Source organism: Pteronotus mesoamericanus, unplaced genomic scaffold (assembly GCF_021234165.1).
Source record: "Pteronotus mesoamericanus isolate MK-2021 breed Mesoamerican mustached bat unplaced genomic scaffold, CSHL_Meso_final scaffold_21, whole genome shotgun sequence".
Taxonomy (NCBI): Eukaryota; Metazoa; Chordata; class Mammalia; order Chiroptera; family Mormoopidae; genus Pteronotus; species Pteronotus mesoamericanus.
The window spans coordinates 15,553,998-15,573,897 of NW_026555310.1; the positions used below are offsets into that span (position 1 = coordinate 15,553,998).

Below are 19,900 nucleotides of genomic sequence, written 5' to 3' on the forward strand. Positions count from 1 at the left end.
TTGCTTTTTAGTAACTTGTCTTCACTGAATCAAAAGCGTATGAAGTTTTCATGGGAGCATCAAGATGAGAGCTGAAAATGTCTCTCGCATTTGGTATCTAGGAGATCATTGTTGATTTTTGCTTGATAATTTTGTGGGAGAAATGAGGACAGAAACCTGGGGATAGCTGATTGAAGCATGAATAGGAAATAAGGAAGTAGAGTATGAATGAAGACAATTCTTTGGAATGAAAAGTGAAAAAGAATAATCACAAAGCATTACTGAAAAAAGGTTTCTTTTTTTAAACTGGGGGAAATGTTTATACACCGAGGTTGAATCAGTGGAGGAAAAAGTTTTACAAATTGTTAACAGTGAACATGTAATAATACCCAAAATGTAATGAAAAGTATGTAGGCGAGAGGAGAGAGATTTATGGAGCAAGGTCCCAGAGGAGATGGGAGAAGACTGGGTTCAGATTGGAGGGAAGGAGATTAATTTGTGCTTGAGTTGAGCCTGATGGCTTTGCTCATCTTTGCAGGGCTCTGTGAGGAGTAGAAGATGGTGCTGATCGAAGACAAAGAGTAGGATTGTTGAGCGGGAGAAAACAACATATTTGTAGTGGTGTCATTTTGTGCAGTGGGTCAAGGGTAGATATGAGAAGTGAATTTAAAGTTTAATAGCCAAGAAGGATGTGTACTCAGAAATGAATAGACCAAGGAGAACTGCAAAAGTGATTGAATTGGAAAACAGGTCTGTGTGTGGGGAGAGGGGTGGGGGGGGGGGAGAGCGAGTGAGAGCGAATGCACTGGAAGATGGAAGAATGGGTCCTAACTTGAACAGAGCATATTGGCATTAAGATTTCAGAGGTCAAAGAGTTTTAGATTAATTATCATGAGGTCCGGGAGAGTGGGTTAATGAAATAGAGATCAAAGGCATTATGTTTTTTAAGTTCTTGGAGTGCTAAGCAGTTTGTATTTTATCTTGAAATTGATGGGAGGTCATCAAGAAGAAACACCGCAGTATTAACCTTTATGAAACATGACTCTGATGGCAGCATGGAGAATAGGTTCAAGAGGGGGCAAAACTGGAAGCATTTGGAGATACATTGTTAGGCACTTCTGCACCCAACTGAAGGGCATTGTGCCACTTGGAGCCTCTGCAGAGGGGACAGCTTTCAGGCAGGCAACTTTTCTGCCACGTATATTCTACTCTCTTCATTGAGCCCAGTTAATTGAACCAATCTATCCCCTCAGATGTATTTTGCCTACAATATGTAATCAGAATTCTCTTTTGGTTAACCTCAGGAAGAACTAGCTCCTTAATATTTTTGCCAGTGAAGTTGTGGAGCCAGATATGGCTATAGTGGGCCTTTCACTTACTTTTCTGAGAAGGTCTGGAAATTTTTCAGAAACTCAGGCATGCAGTTAGTGGCTCTCATATATTTCTGCAGTTACTTGGTAAATATATTTTATCAGTTTACATTGATCTATCAGGTTGTAAGTTTCTTCATAGTAACCTGCATCAACTTCATGTTTTTACAATGGGGTACCTAAATATGTCAGTCCTCTACTTAAAAAATATGTTGAACCAACGTTCAGTGAGTGAATGAATGATGTCTCCCACCGATTGCGGCGACCCTATCCTACTGTGGGCTAGAGGATCTCAGGGCTCCAACAAATTGTGCCCCGGAACACTCTCAGTTGTGATGCCCACACAGTTCTCGGAGTAACAAAAAGTGCCAGCTGCCCACATACCCTGAATTTGGAAGCAGCCGGAGACACCTAGTCCGTTCGTGTCCGGGCTGGGGACGGGAGGGGTCCGCTTTCCGCTTTCCGCATGCAGCATGGCTGCCGCTCGCAGGGGCGGAGAGAGCAGGTCCGCGCGTTCCATGCGGCGGCATACCGGCCGCCTGGGGGAGCCCGCCCGCGCCTCAGCCCGGGGGAAGAGGCCGCCGTAAAGGAAGCGCCCGCTTCCTCTTCTTCTCCCGCCTCCCACCAGCTGTCGTAAAAGGGTGAATGGAGAGCGAGTTGTGGGGGGTGGACAGGGAGGACAGGGGGCGCGGAGTCAGAGTGGCGCAGCAAGTGGCTGCAGGTGGCGACGGTGGCGGGGGGTGGGGAGTGAGGTAGTCCAGGGGTCACGGAGGAGGAGGCTGAGCGGCTCTAAAGGAAAACTAAGCTGCAGTCTGGCCTACTGGTCCGGGGGCCTCGGAGCCCCCACCCCAGGAGATGGACCTTAACCGGATCATCCAAGCGCTGAAGGGCACCATCGACCCGAAGCTGCGGATTGCAGCTGAGAATGAGCTCAACCAGGTGAGGCCCCGGCCCGCGGCGCCCCCCGCCGGCTCCCCGGCTCTGCCCCCTCGGCGCTTCAGATCTCCACCCCCCACCCGGGGCTCCGACCCCAGCGCCGCGCTCGGCCCGCACCGCCCCGCCCCCGCCCTAGGGTGCCTTGCCGCCGCGCTCCCGGACCTGTTCTGAACAGCCCTGGCACCTGTTGGCTACCTTTGCATCTTTTCTTGTTTTCCTTCTTCAGTGCAGTTTGTTAAGCCCGCTGGGTCCGCAAAAAAGAAGCTTTAGCAACCTTTGCTGGTGTTTCCAGAGTGTGATTTAAGTACACTGACTTGGGGACTCGGCTGGGAAAATTCACTTAAAATTCAGCTCTGAGTTGGGCTTTTCTCCAGACCCAGCCCTTTTTAGGTGTTGCTGTGGGAAACCCTGCCCATCGCCCGCTGCTGTGGGGTTGGCAGGACTATTTTGACACTGATTGGAGGAGTTTTGTTGGGGAGCTGGGAAGTGCTGCCGGGAGAGCGCTCTAGGAAGAGGAGGCGATTTTCATGGTGGTACTGCCTTACAAAAGACACGTGCAAAAGACATGGTTAGAGGGATTTCTTAAAAATGCTGAGATGAATTAAGATTCGTATCCTCCATCCTCTATTCTTAGTAATCAGTCTTGACCTTGTTTCGGTGTTACCGCCGACATTTAGAAATTTTAATGACCCCAAACTCTAGCTTATGTTTTCCTCTAAACAAGTAAGAATGAATCAGACTTCTCAATAAAAAGTATGAGTTAAGGTATACTACCAAGGTAGAATGACAGCTGTTTGAGGTTGTGGTAATCCTTAAAATATAAAGGAATATCCCTAAATTAGTGGTTTTCAAAGTGCTGTCCGGGATGAACAGCGTCAACATCACTTGGGGATTTGTTGGAAATGCACATTATAGGGCTTCAGTCCAGACTTAGAGAATCAGAAACTCGGGAAGGAACGCAATTTTGTTTTAATCTGCTAGCTAGGTGATTCTGTGCTTTCCTAAAGCATGAGAACGACTGTTCTAAGTACATGTTTCCATAGGAGTTCATTAAGGTTTTCCCGGGTTGGAGTAAAAGTGCAGGTGTGCATTGTGAATCTTTGAAATGGATGGCTTTAATGGGAAAAATGGGTGGAATTTGGAGTAAGTGTAAATCCAGGATTCTCAAGAGGTAAAAGGTAGAGTGAAAACACTGACTCTGTCGGGAAGGTTGGGTTGAACTGTCGCCTAAAGAGAATGTATTTCTTCTCAAGAAGAAAAGGACTCTCACTCAGAATAGGTGAAAGTTAAAGGCAGTACTTGTCCCAGTCTTTAAGGAGTAGAGAAGTACTATATGTTGATTGGCTAGAAAAATAGTAATCCAGGGATTGATTAGGAGGAGCAAAGCAAGAGTTGAACTTGCAGTCTGCTAGTATGAACAGAAGAGTCGGCCTGTTTGTGACCTCCTCCTCACTGTGAGGCTAGATGTTCCTTTGATAGTGTCCATAGGGATCATACCTTTGATATTATGATACACTTCCCTGCTTCTGTTAGCATACCTTTGCTTTGTTTCTGAGTCATCAGTACGTAAGTGCAGTTGGCTTTATAGAAGTGGAAAAGGTAGGTGGAAGATCCTGTAGACCTAGCAGTGGTATTTAGAACTCAATTCTGTTTTTTTCCCATGGCATTTCAACCCAAATTCATTCCATCCTCACTTTGCCCTGCCCCGTATTCACCCAAGTCATCACACACCACAATTTCCTCAGTAACTTCTAAAAGCTTATTGCTATAAAAAGTATAATAAAATACTTTTTAGCATTTATATTTTGTGTAATGCTTTGGATTGTAATGTGCGCTAGGTATTTTTTTTTTTTGAATTGTCTGTAAGTAGAAGGTTAAATTATGTCATAACCTTACAGTAAAACATGGATATAATGTTGGGTTTTGTATGCTTATCCTTTACCATCCTGCTTTGTTGGATAAACTGGTAGGTAATTTACCATAGGTAATTTGGGACCAGCTTATTTATTTTAGTCTGGTTGGCTCTGCAGCAAATACACTCTGCATAGGAAATGGAGGCATCTTCTACGAAGTACTGATTGGTTTGTCAGTTGCCATTTAGAAGAGGAAAGCAGCTTCAAAATTTCATAGCCTGTATTCCAAAGGATAAATTCTTATTTGGAGCTATATTTTTCTGTGGCCAGTGTAGTATTTCTGTTACCAGCAACTGGTTCCTTGATTGCTATTTGTGATATTGTTTATATGGGAAAACACATTTTCATTTTTATCTCAGGATATTAAGAATGCTTCCTGTACATACTTCTCACTGTCCTTAGGCCCAGAAGTCCCCATAGCACCAGCATAGAGAAGTAGGAATGGGTGGATGTCTTACTCCAGTAACTCATCCAGAAAAGTGTTTTCCTTTAATAAATAATTCTCCACATGGCCTAAACAAGGAAATAAAATGTGTGATTTTATTGCCAAGCTTTTATTCCCTGCCTTTCCATGCATCTGTGGTACCATTTTTATTGCCCTTTAAGGACTTTGCTTTTATATGAATAACATACTTACTGAGTTATAGTGAAGATACTAGTACCAGACTCCGCTCTCATAGAGTTTGCATTCTAGTGGGGGACACAGGCAAGTAAATAGTATAATCCCAGGTCATAAGTGTCATATTGAGAGTAAAGCCCTAGAGTGTGTTCGGTTGTATAAACAGGGTGGTCATTCTCTGAAGAATGACATTAAGCAGACATCTAGATGTTGCTAAAGTGAACCAGATGAAGAACTGGGAAGGGAACAGAGGGAAGGGCAAGTTCAGTAGAAGCCCTCAACTTGGCATGTTGGAGGACTAGCAAAGTTAAGGTAGGAGGAAGAGTGAGGCAGAGAGTGGGGAAACATAAGTTCTTTCCTTAAATGCATTTTCATGAAATGCAGTATTTAGCTAAGCAAGTAAACTCTTTATTTTCAGAAAACTTCAAAATGTCTTTTTTTCCCCCTTAGACATGTGAAGCCCAAGGTGGAAAAAGATACCACATGAATGTTTGTGAGGAAAGTAATATGAGAATACATCTTAATTTACCTCCAAATGTTTTAGCTGGCTAAATTCACATAGGTTGAATCAAGGCTGAAAGGAAAAGACAAAAATTGCAGAAGTTCTTTGAAATGCACAGTTGCAAAAGAGGAGTTTCAAAATGTATAAAATGGCAACAGTGTTGAAATAAAAGTAGACTCTACTATAACCATTTTCAAATAAGTAGCATAGATCTAAGTATAAAGATGAGTTTGTATTTATGTGTGATAAGATTTTTAAAATGAATACTAAACTGTATAGATTAGAACTAAACTATATAGATATTTGATTCACTGTAAGATCTTCCAGTATCTCAAAAGCTGTAGACACTTTTATATAGTAAATGTAGAAGGTATAGAAGAGTGGCCTAAATCTGTGTTAATTTTGACTCCTGTAAACTGCTGTTAAAAGAAATCTGTTTTCTTTAAAACTACTTTAAAATTCTGGTGGTTTCAATTATGGATAAAAGAATTTACTTCATATACAACAGATCTAGGATTCTGAAGTTTGTACAGGATGAAAGAAAGAACAATCAAAAGAAGATTTAAAATTTTACTGAAAAATATAAAAGGTTTAGAAAGCATAATATTCTTAGATGGATATGATCAATATTTAAAAGATGCCAGTTTTCTCCAAATTTTTTAGTCAAACATTTGTCTTAATAAATGCTATTTTAAATAAATGGATAGGCTCCTGGGAGATGGTAAGGCAAACAGATTCTGCATCATTTGTCTCCTTTAGCCTTACTGAGACTTTATTAGGCTTTTCTGGGAATGTCAGTGGGGAAGGCCAAGTACAAGCTCTGGGAATACGGTGGGGTTGTAATATGGCCTAGGCACCAGACATCTGGTGGGAATATGGTGAGAAGGAACGGGGTTGCTGTGTATTTTTTTGTGCTTCTAAAGTCACTCTGGCCAAACTCAGGAGTAAGTCAAAGTAGAACATGTCTGTGAGGTGAAGTGGCCGGGGCAGCAGGCGCTTCCTCCGTCACAGGCTCCCTGGGGCATTGTTAAGTTTAAAAGGTGCTGGTGCCCGCTGATGCCTGCCCTCAGCTCTTCCAGGCATGGTGTGCCAGTCCCTCCCCGTGGCTCCTGCATAGTTGTCTCATGTTATCTTGTACATTTTTTCTGTGTCGGAGCTTCTGTTTTCTGTAGCGTATGTTTTTCTGTTTTTGGTTTGTCAAAAATACCATAAACAAAATTGAAGCACAAAATAAGCTGGGAAGAAACGCTTGCAATGTCTAGGTCAAATAAAAGGTTGAGATTGTAAAATCATAAATAGCTCTTAGAATTTATTAAGACTAAAACATATTCCATTTACAGAAGGGTAAAGAGAATAAGGAATTTGTAGAAAAATAGCCAACAAACAGGAAAAATTCAACATAGAGGAAATGTAACTTAAAATATGAGTAAGGTTTTAAAATTTTTGAAGGAATGATAATCTTTATATTGGCTAGATGGACACAATCATATGCTACTGTTGTACCATAAATTGCCATACCCTTTCTGGAGAGCATTTTGGCCATATATGTGAAAACAAACAAAAATGTTCATACTCTTCTATTCATCAATTTATTCTTAGTAAAAAATTTTTTGAAGTATTTTAGGGATCTTTATTTAGGAGAGTTTCACTTTTTTATTTACAGAAGTGCATCTAGTAACAGGTGCTAATAGTTACTCATTTATATTGCCCTGTTTTATAAAATATTTCTTTGTAATTTCAGTCCTACAAGATTATCAATTTTGCCCCCAGTTTACTTCGGATTATAGTCTCTGATCATGTGGAATTCCCAGTTCGCCAGGCAGGTGAGTTGTTTTTTTTCCTTTATAAATTTTATTTATGATGAAAGTAAAACTAGAGTTTTATTTTAATTCTGAATATCTGTAATTTCTTGAAAAAATAGGAAATGCACAAGAAGTATTTCTAATGGCTTATAAAAACCACTTTTTGCCTTGGTCAGGTGGCTCAGTTGGTTGGAGCATCGCCCCAAAAGGTTGCAGGTTCGGTCCCGGTTGGCATGTATGGGAGGCAACCAGTTGATGTTTCTCCCTCACATCGATGCTTCTCTCTCTCTCTCTTTTTTTCCCCCTTCCTTCTTCTCTTTCTAAATAAACCTATCCTTGGGTGAGGATTAAAAAAATAAATAAAAATAACAAAATAAACATTTATTTAAAAAAATCACTTTCCTTTTCCCTGGAAACTTAAAGGTAGATACTGAGCTCTTAAATCTCCCCTAGCCTTTTCTTTCCTTCTCTCCCTTCTACCCCCCAATTCTTTGCCTCTGTAACTTTGCCATTTCCTTCCTTATCTTTCCCAATTTTAATAGCTTCATCTCCCTAATTTTTTTTATAATTTCTGGTGGCCTAGCCTTTGGGGCCACAGGTTAATACCATGAATTTATATTTGTGAATTTGAGTTCCATTTATGTGTCAGATCGTGGGGTAATGTATTGCACAGACGTTCCTAACTATGTGATTGGGGAACAGGACTTTTGTTTTAAACGTGAAACTTACATTTAAGTTTGTGGGACCTACAGTAGTTCCGGGGGGGTGGGGTGGGGTGGGGTGTGTATGTGTGTGTGTGTGTTTTAATAAGTTTGTCATTAGAACCCAAAAGGTAAAAAAAATGGAGAAAGCAGCCTTGGAGTATCATAAGTCTTAAAAAGATAGTAACTTCAAGATAAAGGGGGTAAAATAATAATAGTGAAATAAAAAAATAGTTAAAAAGGCTTTTAAAAAATTACGTAAGTGGCATATGCTCATTGGGAATAATCTGGGCAATATATAAGAATACCAAAAAGAAAGGAAAAAAAAGTACTCAACATTCATCTCTCAGAAAGGACCGTGATTAACATGTAGGTATGTGTTTGGGTAGAGGGATTGGTGAACAGTTTTACAGAAATGGGGTTAGACTCTGCATGCTGATAAAAGTATTTAATTTTACTTGAAATAAGAGGTAAAAAAGTAAGGAATCAGTATCCTTTGGGAAAATATTTATAACAATATATATAGTTTCCTGAGAGATTCCTTTGTAGTTAAGACAAATCTATAGAAAAACATTCATATTGGAATTATTTTTTACTTTAGTAAGGTTTGTAAGACTTCTTTGTATGTTTTCTTGAAACTATTGCTCTCAGTTTTATTTAACCTTCGTTTTATGAGATAGGCTATTCTGAAACTGCATTTTGCTAAATGAAACCTATTTTAATAACCTAAGTGTTTGTAAGGCCATTGTCAAGTTTCCATGGAAGCTTTGTGGAAGTATTATTTTTAAATATCTTAAAGCAATTTATTAAATTAATATTTCCTCTTTATAATGCATATAAACATTACAAAAACACAGAAATTATACATTTATACATTTGCAGGTGCTTTTAATCCCCCAAAGATCGCTGCTATCAACTTTGGTGCATGGTTCTCGAGTTCTTTTTTCTTTTTTTTTTTTTTTATAATTTCCTTTTCCTTATTTAACCATGCACTTTTAGGGGACTGATCCATGTTAGTGAATATGCATTTACTTTTTTCTTTATAACAATTGTTCTGTATTCCTTTGTACAGAACTACCATAGTTTATTTAAACAGTTTGGTATTAATGGACATTTCCTTTGTTGTCCCTTTTCATTGTTGTTGTTACAGAGACAATGCTAAAATGAGGAGCATCCTTGCACATAGTATCTCTGGTTACTTGTGAGAATATTTTTATACAATAAATTATGAGAGATGGAAATGCTAGATCAATGGATACTAACGATGTTAACATTTAGAATTTTGAATATTATCACCAAGTTGCTTTTGCTTGCATTTTCTATCAAGTGTATAGAAAGCTGAGTTACCCATATGATCATAAAACCATTATAATCCCTGTAGAACTAGTCTTGAAATTAAAAAGCAACCTTCAGACAACAAAGATACACACATGATAAAATCATGGACTTATAATTCAGTCACTAAGTGCTGTTAATTTTATAACTAAAAAGTATTTTTATTATGGGGCATCATACAAGATGGCCTATATAAAAGGCATACTGTAAGATTTATAATGGTAAAATTTTCCATTTTTGCTGGCTGTCCTGTTTAACATTGAAGGGCTTAGTCTTTTATGCTCTGTAAAGCTGAATTAAAGTCATCTTTTTGATACTGCTACATTAGCATTTTTTTCCCCCTCTAACTTAGCTGCCATTTACTTGAAGAACATGGTGACACAGTACTGGCCAGACCGAGAACCTCCACTGGGAGAAGCAATATTTCCATTCAACATTCATGAAAATGATCGTCAGCAAATACGTGATAATATTGTGGAAGGAATAATTCGGTCTCCAGACTTAGTGCGGTACATTATACTATGTTTATATGATTAGTAGTGAAAAGCATAAAATATTGTATATGGATTGGGGGGAGGTTGGATTTAATCATCAGACTCAAATTTGGTTTTCTTAAAGAGGTAAGTAAGCTGATGAAGACGGGCACTCAAAGAATATTGTTTTACTTATTTATCTTTGCGCTTGCAATCCTTTGCAATATTTTGGGAAAGATTTAGTTGCTTTATGTGGCCACAAAAAAGAGTTAAGGCAAAAATAGTACTTGGCTAAAATTGTTGTACAAATCGCCACTATGTAAATAACTTACGTTCTTAGTTACTGTCTCTTGACTTTTTCCTGTCTGCGTTTCTTTTTCCTAACACAGGGAAATTGACTTTTGAAAGTTTTTAACCTACCACTTTTCTTGACACTTGACCTATCTTTTCATTCATTTTTGTGAACTGAGTATCTTTTCCTTTAGAGCAGACAGGATAGAGTAGGTGTAAACCAGAAGAACCACCTGTGGTTTTTCACATTCACCTTTGGCGAGGTCCAAGAGAACTTTGTGTAGCGATGGAAATCTTCTTTACCTACACTGTCCAGTATTTAGCCATGTGGCATGCTTGGTATCGAGTGCCTGAAATGTGGCTAGTGTAACTTAGGAGCTGAATTTTTAATTTAATTTTTATAAATTTAAAGTGTGCCCAGGTAGCTCGTGGCTGCCCCTATCTATTGGACAGCGCAGCTGTAGAGTCACGCAAATTTTGCAATCTTAAGAAAGGAGAAACAAACTCTTTTCAACCTGAGCTAGTAATTAGATTTCTTTTGAAAATGGAGGCAGGAAATAGATGAAACTTAGGTAGAGGAATGGAATTGTTTAATGTCAAGAGATTAGATACAGTTTTCTCCCTTGGGTGTCTACTGCACATTATGGCATATGCAGGAGAAAGGGAAGGAAGTGTGAGGGAAACAGCGAGGGAGAGGAAACATCGAACTCTTCTTTGTACAGTTATTTTGTCTGTTAAGAGGAGAAATAGTTTTACTGATTAAAGGAAATCACCATTGTTCTCAGTGGCTGCCCAAATGCCGACCAGGCCAGTGGCTCCCCTATGGTACAATCGCGTATCCATTTCTTGTCAAAATCTTCCTATTTTCAAATATCTCTGAATCTCGCGCGGTGCTTGTATGTAGTAATGTGTGAAAGGAGGGCCATTCGTAGCCATCCTTTGCTGGCTGGAATGAGAGAGTGTTGGGAGGGTCACCCTGATGATGAAATTATTAAAAACTGAAAAGTTTCAGTTTTATAGCACACAGATTTGACATATTGGCTGTTTAGGAACAGCAACGGGTGACACAAGGGGAGACCTTTACTTTATAATGAGAGAGTTTTTGTGGTTTTGCTCCTTTTGTGCCTTGAAGCCTTAGCTGTAATCACTTTTGAAGAAATATTCTTCAAGTTTAAGAGCATTGCAAAGAAAAATTTTCAAATAGATTTGGTAATATAAGGCATTATTTTCTGTGTTTCATTTCAGGGAATTCAAGTTGTTGGCTGTTTAACTCAGCACACATACTTTTTTTTTTTTTTTAAACTATGGAATCCTAATTTAGCCAGGCTTACTTTCTAACCATTTGCAAATGACCATGTGAGGACATATTGGTAGTTTAGAGAAGAGAAATTTTTTTTAAATTTTCTTTTTAATACCAGTTATGGTTGGGATCCTGATGAGGAAATGATTACTGACCTAAGTGTTATGACCTCTTTTATTGTTTATGATCTTTTATTGTTTGACTTTGTGGTTTTATTAAAGGGATCCCTCTTTTTCTCCTTTATGTTTCTTCCTGTGTTTTTTTTTTTTTTCTTTATATCTTGGGAAATAGTTCTTCGATTTCCTCTTCAGAAGTTTCCAGCTAGTTTCTTATACTCAAAGTGCAAAACTTAGTATTTCAGGAAGCTTTGATAGGTGCTGCATACTGTGTTGGCTGTTACCTGAAAATGGATGCCTCCGGGGCTTCGGCTCACAGGCATGCTTCCCACTGTTCTGTAGGCTTCCGTTTTACTGACCATTTTACATTTTTAGGTTAGATTTGCCTACTTGAAATGTACAATACTTTATTTGCTTGGTTTTCCTCTTAGGCTGTGGTAACCAAAATACAAAATATAACAAGCTGGGAAATTTTGCAGAGTTAAATTCATAGGTTTTTTTTTTTTTAATTTTAATGATTTTATTTTAAATCCATTTTTTTCCAAAACTGTATTTAGGATAAAACTGCATAAAAGGTTTTATTTATTTTAGGAAATGACCTGTGCTCTTTATTTACAGTAAGTTGAGCTACTGAGGAGCTTTTTCTTGATAGTACTGTTTTTTGTCCTCCCATCCCAGATACATAACTATATGATGTAGGTAAATAGGAGCTAGAGGGCTTTTATGTAAACTATTAGAGGCCTTTGAAACCTGATATTTATTCACTACTTAGATTTCGGACTTTCTTCCCCCACCCTATAGAGTCCAGTTAACAATGTGTCTCCGTGCCATCATTAAGTACGATTTCCCTGGTCACTGGCCAGCAGTAGTCGACAAGATAGACTATTACCTGCAATCCCAGAGCAGTGGAAGCTGGCTTGGCAGTTTGTTATGTCTGTATCAGCTGGTGAAGACATATGAGTAAGTTGATTTCTGTTGGGTGAAAATACCTGCCTTGTGTTCTTTAGAAAGAACTAAATTGCATAGAGGGTTCCGCTTTGGGTGTTCTGTGGAATCAGTTTAATTTGGCAAGTGGTGGGTTAAGCACAGTTAAACATGTTTATTTACTACTGTCATTTAAAGAGCTTTTAATCTGTCCATGTACATCGCTAATTTCTGAGGCAGTGATACGAGAATGCAGTGCTTTTCAAAATTTTTTGTTAATTTCAGAGGATCATTTATTAACAGCATTCGTTGGAAACCCTGGTATAGAGGTGCCTTAGCATTTGTCTTCAAGTGAGCACTTAAAGTACACCAAATATCAATATTTAACTTTTTTGGATGCAAAATAGAAAATATTAAAGTTTCTTTGCTAGTGGCTTTCTTTTCCATAAAAGTTCCTTGGGAGGAGGGAGACGAGTGTCATATTTAATAGCATCACTTTTTGGTTTCTAAGAGGATTGCAGCTTATACATGCAAAGTCCTGTAGTTCTCCTTTTTACTCACTAGTTAGTTCATTCTCTGTAGAATTTTCAGAAGATATTTTAGATTTGTAGCAATTGAAGTGACCTAAGCGCATGTAAGTGTTAAACTATTTTAATTTCTCAATTTAAGATACTATGTTATAAATAATGTGGGAAAATATTTTTACCCACATTATTTGTTATGTAATAGGAATGCCTATTTAAATAGACATATCAACTTGTATTTAATAGGAAGAATTGTGGTATGATGAAAATTAATTTAAGTAGTAGAAAAATTTATTTAGGAAAGTTGCAGAATAGTCTTGGAATCTTTTAAACTAGTCTAAATCTTTCTGGAAAGATTTTTAGTTTCTGCCTAAAACAGGGACGTGCTTTGTTAAAGTTCTCCCAAGTTTACTCTAATAATCCAAACACAAACTCTAAGCCAATGCTAGCAATGTTTTTGTTTTATTTGCTTTATGCAGCTTTAAAAATATTTTTGTTTATTATTTATAGCTCTTTTGTAGGGGGGAAACTATTTTTATTTCTTTCTGTCTTTGCTCATGTAGATATAAGAAAGCAGAGGAAAGAGAACCTCTTATAGCAGCAATGCAAATATTTCTGCCTCGTATTCAACAACAAATCATGCAGCTCCTTCCTGATTCCTCACATTATTCTGTTTTACTACAAAAACAGATTCTGAAAATCTTTTATGCACTTGTTCAGGTAAGTTTCTATTGTGGAAGACAAATATGGCACCTTGCTTTTCTGTGTGGCACATGGAAAGTGCTCAGTAAATGATGGTTATTGTTAAAATTATTATGTATTCTCACATATAATTCTTTTAAATAAAATCCTGATGAGAGGACAGGCTCACAGAAATTAACTCGATGGTCTAAAATTATCCGATTGGCAGAGCTGAGATTCAGTGTTTGTATGCCTTTTACTCCAGTGTCTGAACTGCTGGGTATGGAAGAACCAGGTAGCTAACTGCCCTAGAACCTGATTACTTGACTAATCTGTCCGTAGCATTCTGCCTGTAGATTAGTTACGACTATAGAAGAAGAGGAAGGAAAAGAAGAGACTTCCTCTTTATTGGGAGATCTTACTAGTGGTAGTTTCTTTGCATTGGATCTAATTTAAAGCTAATGAAGTTTTCATGTGTTGTCTACCTTCATTTAAAATAATTCCTTTTTCTTATCTAAAAGGCATAAAGAATATTAATATGGGAATCTAAAATTAGAAGAAGATAGAGATGACAAAGTATTTTAAATATAAAAATATTTAAAATTTTATCTCTGAAAGTCTTGGGTAAATTATTCAGATCTGAGTGCAGGAGGAATAATTATTGTCCATCTAAACTGTTTGATGATGAATGAATTAGATCTTTCTTATACACCTTTTAGTTAAATTAGTCATGGAAAGAGGGTAGTTTTGTAGGGCTAGAGAGCCCAGACAGTTTGCTTTTGTTCTTTGCTTCATATATGACTCGAATATTTTTATATTGTTTCTGAGTATTTCGCTTCAATAAAGATTTATAGTTTTAGTCTTTTAAGCTTTTAATAGAGACAATTTGAGGCAGATTTTGTTTTGAGCTCAGCCTTTTTTTGGGAGAGAGGAAAGGGGGAAGAAGGCAGTCTGAGAAGAGAGAAGAAACTTGGATAGTAGGAAAATTTATTCTCCACCACCCTTTTTTCTTTTTTAAAGTAATAGGAAAGGAGGATGCATGGTGCCTTTGCTTTTTTATTGAAGTGCTGTTCAGAAATTTTCCCCAGGAGAATCACTTTACTCTGAGGCAAACATTGTTCATTCAGTGAGATCTTTTGCCATTAGATACAGTAATATCCCATTTATTCAGAGGCCAGAGTTACCTTTCCCATCGGGAGAAGTATAACCAGGAATTGGGAAGTAAGACAGACGCCGATAAAATAATTTTCCTAAAGCCTCTACCTCTGCTTGAGCTATGAGGGCAAAATCTAAAACATTTGTTTTCTCAACATATACATGCTAAAAACAGAAAAAAAACCAGTGAAAAATCTGAACATTTTAAACGTTTTTGTAACCTATTATATGATACTAAAAAGACAGATGCTCCTGCTGGGTATCCTAGAAGCAAGGACTTAGAAGACATTAAGAGGGGTAATTACAATGATAATGTAATATTCATGTGTCAGAAAGCATACAATTCAACCAACTTTGTTTAAGCATTTATTAACTATTGCGTGCAGAGCATTGGGGTATGTCACACTTACTTCAGAACTCAGTTTGTCCAGAAGCGAGCTCATTGTCACCTTCCCCAACCCTCAGCCTGCTTTCCTCTGTTCCTCTCTCACCCCAGACTCCCCAGGGCACTTAGAATAGAGCGTGAACTTCTTAACATGGTCTATAAAACCCTTCATCTCTCCACCTTATCTTTTACCATTCTCACCTTTGTGCTTTACACTCTAGCCATACTAAAATTGTTTCAGCTTCATGAATACGCTATGTTTCCTCTTACCTCCGAGCCTTTAAAATGCTGTATTTCCACCTGGAATACTCTTCTTCCCCCTTATACCCTGGCCGGTTTGTGATCTTTCTCCAGGTTTCAGCTCACAGGTCTTTCTTCCAGAAAGTTGTTCCTGATACTGCCAGGCTGGATTAGTGGTCCTCTTGTGTACTGTTCTTATCCGTACGCTGTATCACGCTATAGTGTAATTCCTTGTTTATATATGTTTTCTTCCCCAGCTAGAGTGTGAGGACAGAGACTGTGTCTCTTACTTACAATTACGTCCTTAGCATGTAGCAGGGTTTGGAATGCGTGGATGCAGAGACCGTATTGCCTCATCTCCCTTCACTCACAGTGTAGCGGGGGGAACCCACAGTGACAGGGTGGCTATGGTGTTATGCCACAGTGTAGAGGAAAGTAGTTGGAAAAAAATGTTTCATGAGGTAAAGATTTTCATTAAAGTGGTTAAAGTGAGTTCTCACTACAGGATAGGTAATTATGTGAGGTGATAGAGGTGTTAATTAATCTTATTGTGGTAATCATTTCTTAATACATATATGTATCAGATCATCACCTTATGTACCTTGACGATACACACACAATGTTATATGTCAGTTATATGTCAATGGACTTGGGGAAAAAGTAGTTGAAATGAAAAGTTTGACGAAGGGGAGGGATAAATGGTAAAAATCACTCATCTGGAATCTCATGCTGAGTAAATGAGACCTTACTATGTTAGGCTTTTCATTTAAAAAAGCAGAGAAACAATTCATGGCATGTTTACTTCTGGATTTTAAAATTTTAATTTAATGTTCATATGCTAAAAGGTCTATTTTAAATTAAATAAAATTTTAGGTTGAATCATATGAAATTACTATTTTCATGGTCAAATGTTAGCCATTTCATGTATTTCAACCTTCCAGGAGAGATGAAATTGCTTTTTTTTTTTGAGTGGAGGAATTATTGCCTGATGATGATGTTCTTTTGTTCCAGTATGCATTGCCTCTGCAGTTGGTGAATAACCAAACCATGACAGTGTGGATGGAGATCTTTCGAAATATTATTGACAGGACAGTTCCTCCTGTAAGAAAGAGCTTCTATTCCTAAGAAAAATTGGGAAAACTTGGGTTTGGGATATTTGTGGTAGACTGATTTATGATCCTAGCCTATTTGGGAAAAAAAATTCTACTGTAGTAAAAACAATTACAGAATGTTCAGTTTTGGAACATTCAGGTAAGCAAAACTAATAAAATAACTATATTAAACCCTACTGAAATGATAAAAATTTTTTTTGAAAATTGGTATTTATTCCTGTAGCTTCTTTTCCTTTGTGTCTATATGTAACCATATTTTACTTGTAAAAACAGTATGTGGAGGTACTCTTTTGAAATTTATTTTTCACTTAAAATCTTTTATAAGTATTTTTTATGATTATGAATGTTTTTATACTGTCAATTTTGTTGAATGCTTCATTTGGTATATGTTTAGGTTGCTTTAGTTTTTTAGTGTTTTAACTATAAAGATGTAGTTAAATTTTTATACACATACATGATTATTTTCTTTGGATAGATTCCTCCTAGAAGTGTTTAAAACTTTGACAGGTCTTGCAAAGTGCTCTCCAGAAACATTGCACTGGCTTATACTTTAATAAGTGACTGAGAATGTCTTTTACATAAAATTCTAAGTTTGCCAGTTTGACAGGTGAAAGGTGTCTCATTTTTATCTGCAGTAATAACAATGATATAATTATCAAATTAACCAAAATAACTAATCAAAATATATCAGATATTTTAAGATTTAAGCTGTCTTCAAATACACAGTACTTTTTCTCTATTCATATGTTGGGACAGATTATATTTACGTTTTATATACCTAAATGCACAGAACTTTTGCATTTTTGCAAACATACACTTGTGTTACCATCACCCAAATAAAGATATAGGACCTGTTTGTTATCCCAGAGTTTCCTCAAGTGACATAGTGTTTTGTATTTGTTTTCTACTTATTTGGGTCTTTTGAAAATAGGAGATAGATGTGAACAACAGCATTGATTAGTTGAAATTTATTTTGCTTATTTAATTCCTACCTAGCAATCTATAAGAAGGAATTTGCATTTGTACAGCAATCTAAATTCAGAATTAATATTACTTAATCTTTAACAAGATTTATTCTGTCTATGTTATTCACATAAACCCTTTATTATGCAGAAATTTAATCTGGGTGTTTTTGTCTTCTTAGGAGACTCTGCAAATTGATGAGGATGATAGACCAGAACTAGTCTGGTGGAAGTGTAAGAAGTGGGCACTGCATATTGTTGCTCGTCTTTTTGAACGGTAATTCTATGTATTAGATTTACTATCTTATGGTCAGTATTTCAGTACTGGGTATAATAAAATTGGATAGGTCCCGTGATTGTCCACAATATATGGTTATTTGTCTTTAGTGCCATAGAGGGCAAAAAGTCACCCTCTGTTTTAATGTAGGCATAATTGTGATCATTGACTTTGAGATTATAAAGAGGTGCTAGCTTCTCTCTGAATCTTTCTATTTTCCTATAAAAGGAATGGAGAAATGACATTGTTCAGCTTATTGGAAATATCCAGGAATTGTAAAAGAAGGTGCTTGGCCATTCAGTTCCACAGGAAACTTAGTCAAATTTAATTATAGAAGGATTTATTGAAAAATATATGTTTGATATATTTTTATTTGTAATATTTACCCTTTAGGAGATCTGGGTTAATTACATAGGTATAAGTTTCTGTCTGAAATTTTAAGTACGACCCAGAGCCAAAGTCCAGTTCATTATGATTTTTATTTTGGGGCTTGTGAAAAGTAGGGAAAGTGTTAGTTTTCTGCCCCAGTAGAATACATCTTTTAACAAGGGACTGTATTTAAGCTAGTGAACATGCTTGTTTTTGAAATTTACAGTACTTAAACATTTTCTCTTTGTATTTTAAGATACGGAAGCCCAGGAAATGTCACAAAAGAATATTTTGAATTTTCTGAATTCTTTTTGAAAACCTATGCGGTGGGAATTCAGCAGGTAATAAATTTACTCTTTTTAAATAGACGAACGGTTACTACTGAGAGTAGTTAAGTCATTTCTGTCCATTTAAGAGTAGGTTACAAACATATTAATATGTATGTATTTATAGGGGATGAACTGGCAGTTCTGGGAATTTAATACAGTGCAATTAGTTTTAGAACCAGGTAGCCTAGGGCAGGTACCACAAGAAGTGTCCTTCCAGACTCCTAGATGCTGGACTCAAACCTTCTAAGTTTGTTGATACTGGTATAGCAGTCACCATTATTCAGTTGGATTCTTCTGTTAATTCTCTGACCTCTTAGGAGTTTCTTACCTTCTGCTTCTGTGAGGCTCAACTCTTTGTTCCAAGAATTTTTTTTTTTAATAGGAGTTCATGGAGTACGAATTGATCTATTTCAAAAGGAGTTGAGCTCAGAAGCCTTTCAGCTGAGAACTTACTCATATTTTATGGAAGTTTGGGAACCATTTTATACAGTAAAAATTAGGAGTTCTTGAGAACTATATTTAAAAACTACAAAGGACAAGTGGACATGAAGATTGATCTATATTGCCATTTGAATCATGATATTTTTGTTAATATTTAAACAAATAAAATTTAATGACTTGAGCACTGTCTGTGTCAGGATCATATTGAAAAAACAATGATTGCTCAGATGTAGTAAAAGGCTTTAATGATCTAAAGGTTGTTTCTAGGTTTTTATAAATTTATGCATATTAATCTTTATTGTAAATGATATAAAGTTAATACTCAAACCTGTCACCTGAGATGAAATTCTTCCTTTTATAAGTTATCATTTTGTCTAGTATCATTTTATGGATTATCATTTTTAAAAAGTACCTTGCAACAGTTCCAGGAAGCTATGGCTGTAATTTTCTCACAAATTATTTTGTTGCCCCTTGAAACAGTCTATGGGGAAAACTAGTGAATAATGAATAAAATCTGTTCGGCAATTCACGAGGAATACTAGCATACTCAGGAAGGTCGTCAGCTTTGTCTTCTGCTCTTTCCACTGCTGCTAAACCCATTAGGCTTCCTGAAGTTGATGCCCTCTTAAGGTGTGCTCCGTAGAGTGTTTTCAGTCTCAGCAATGAGTGTGTGTAGAGGCATACACGCATTTCCATTTCATGCCATTGCGACCATGTCCTAAATTGTTTGTGCCTTAGTTATTTAAGGTACATATTCCTAGTATTTAAAAATAGTTTTCTTATCAAAAACTGGTTTTTTTTTTTTTTGTTGTTATTCTTATGTCTCATCTCCCACCATTTTTGCTTTGTATGAGGCACACTGTGTTGGGAACAACCTGTTCAACAGCATGCAGTGTTAGCCTGCATTGCTTAGGACTGCATAGGTGATGATAGGACTTGGGACAAATTTTATAAACCTGGATTTTATATAACTTGAACTGGGTTTATGTTCTGAATTTATAAATTTTGTGCCTGTTTTGAAAGAACCCTTTTTATTTATTCACCAATTCATTTACCTGCTTGCTATAGTGAGGTGATCTGGAGACCAGGAATTAGAGAACTTGGACTTCATTGTGTTACCTCTGCCCGAGGGTCCTTGGAACAGTCATGGCTGCTTTGGGCATG

At 37.1% G+C, this 19,900-nt stretch overlaps 1 protein-coding gene across 2 annotated transcripts in view; it reads left to right on the forward strand.

The window, feature by feature from the left end:
* The first annotated feature begins 2,104 nt into the window (after positions 1-2,104).
* The window catches only part of IPO8 (importin 8), a 50,570-nt gene continuing 32,774 nt past the window's right edge, over positions 2,105-19,900 (forward strand). For both annotated transcript variants that reach the window (XM_054591284.1, XM_054591286.1), the window contains exons 1-8: positions 2,105-2,288; positions 7,061-7,142; positions 9,510-9,666; positions 12,139-12,297; positions 13,349-13,505; positions 16,258-16,347; positions 17,503-17,597; positions 18,223-18,307. In XM_054591284.1, coding sequence (XP_054447259.1) covers positions 2,205-2,288; positions 7,061-7,142; positions 9,510-9,666; positions 12,139-12,297; positions 13,349-13,505; positions 16,258-16,347; positions 17,503-17,597; positions 18,223-18,307 — 909 coding nt within the window. In that variant the 5' untranslated portion in view covers positions 2,105-2,204. The remainder of the gene's footprint in view (positions 2,289-7,060; positions 7,143-9,509; positions 9,667-12,138; positions 12,298-13,348; positions 13,506-16,257; positions 16,348-17,502; positions 17,598-18,222; positions 18,308-19,900) is intronic.